This window comes from Triticum aestivum, chromosome 2B (assembly GCF_018294505.1).
Source record: "Triticum aestivum cultivar Chinese Spring chromosome 2B, IWGSC CS RefSeq v2.1, whole genome shotgun sequence".
Lineage (NCBI taxonomy): Eukaryota > Viridiplantae > Streptophyta > Magnoliopsida > Poales > Poaceae > Triticum > Triticum aestivum.
This window is the reverse complement of record NC_057798.1, coordinates 803,547,858-803,549,188: the sequence shown is the minus strand read 5'-3', so window position 1 is coordinate 803,549,188 and position 1,331 is coordinate 803,547,858. Positions and strand designations below refer to the sequence as shown.

Here is a 1,331-nt window from a genome sequence, read left to right as displayed (position 1 = left end):
ACACGCCTAGCCTTAGGTAGCTAGCTAGCTTACTCCACAGTCCACACCCACCGCACCGCACCGCACCAACTATGGCGATGGCGAGCAGTAGCGGCGGCGCAGGCGCACTGGTTATGGCCTTCGTTACCGTCGCCGTGCTGCTCTCCCCGGCGCTGTCCGCCCCTCTGGACGGCGCCGGCTTCCACTCGGCGACGTGCCCGCAGCTGGAGAGCATCGTGCTGTCCTCCGTGCAGGCGGCGCTCCAGCGCGAGGTGGCGCTCGCCGCCGGCCTCCTCCGCATCTTCTTCCACGACTGCTTCCCGCAGGGCTGCGACGCGTCCGTGTACCTCAAGGGCAGCGGCACGGAGCAGGCCATGGGGCCCAACACCACGCTGCAGCCGCGCGCGCTGCAGCTGGTCGAGGACATCCGCGCCAAGGTGCACGCGGCGTGCGGCGCCACCGTGTCCTGCGCCGACATCTCGGCGCTCGCCACCCGCGACGCCGTCGTGCTCTCCGGCGGGCCCAACTATACCGTTCCCCAGGGCCAGTTCGACAGCCTCGCCCCTGCGTCGGTGAACGCCGTCAACGCCCTCCCGTCGCCGGCCACCGCCAGCGTCACCACCCTCGCGCGCGCCTTCAGCGCCAAGGGCCTCCGCGACCTGGCCGACCTGGTGGCGCTCTCCGGCGCCCACACCGTCGGGAGGACCGGCTGCCCGTTCTTCCGCGACCGTGCTCAGCGCATGGACGACGCCTTCTCCCGGAAGCTGGCGGCCAACTGCAGCGCCCCCTCGCCCCGGCCACAGAACCTGGACGTGGTGACCCCCGACCTGTTCGACAACGGGTACTACAAGGCGCTGGTGAACAGCCAGGGCGTGTTCACCTCCGACATGGCGCTCATCAAGGACCGCACCACGGCGCCCATCGTGAGGCAGTTCGCGCAGAGCAAGGACGCCTTCTTCACGCAGTTCGCCAAGTCCATGGCCAAGCTCGCCACCGCGCCAAGGCCCGGCGGGAACGTCGGCGAGATCCGCCGCAGCTGCTTCAGCCGCAACGCCCGGCGCGCCATTGACACCGTCGTGGACGCCGGTGAAGAGGAGGGATTCGCCGCTGCTGCCTGATGTCGATCGACAGATTAGCGTGTGTACGTTTGCTGCTGGTCGTGCGCTACATAGCATGCACGTGCGTACCAACGTGCATGGCTGTTAATTTCACTACAGTGCGTGTTCTGCTCGCGTGTGTGCGTTCCTGCTTTGGCTCTGTAGTGTAATAAGAGAGACTTCATCAGCGAGTAACCCAGTGCTTGCTTGCTCAAGGTTCAACATTTCAATGAAATTTCACCGAAATATTTGTAA

General features: G+C 66.1%; 1 protein-coding gene across 1 annotated transcript; it reads left to right on the top strand.

Annotated features, from left to right (window-relative positions):
* On the top strand, positions 1 to 1,331 carry LOC123047552 (cationic peroxidase SPC4). Its single transcript, XM_044471137.1, has one exon. It carries the CDS (start codon positions 72 to 74, stop codon positions 1,095 to 1,097), a length of 1,026 nt encoding a protein of 341 aa, XP_044327072.1. The 5' UTR covers positions 1 to 71; the 3' UTR covers positions 1,098 to 1,331.

Coding starts and splice junctions, on each gene's coding strand:
- LOC123047552 (XM_044471137.1), top strand. CDS start 72: ATGGCGATGGCGAGCAGTAGCGGCGGCGCAGGCGCACTGGTTATGGCC.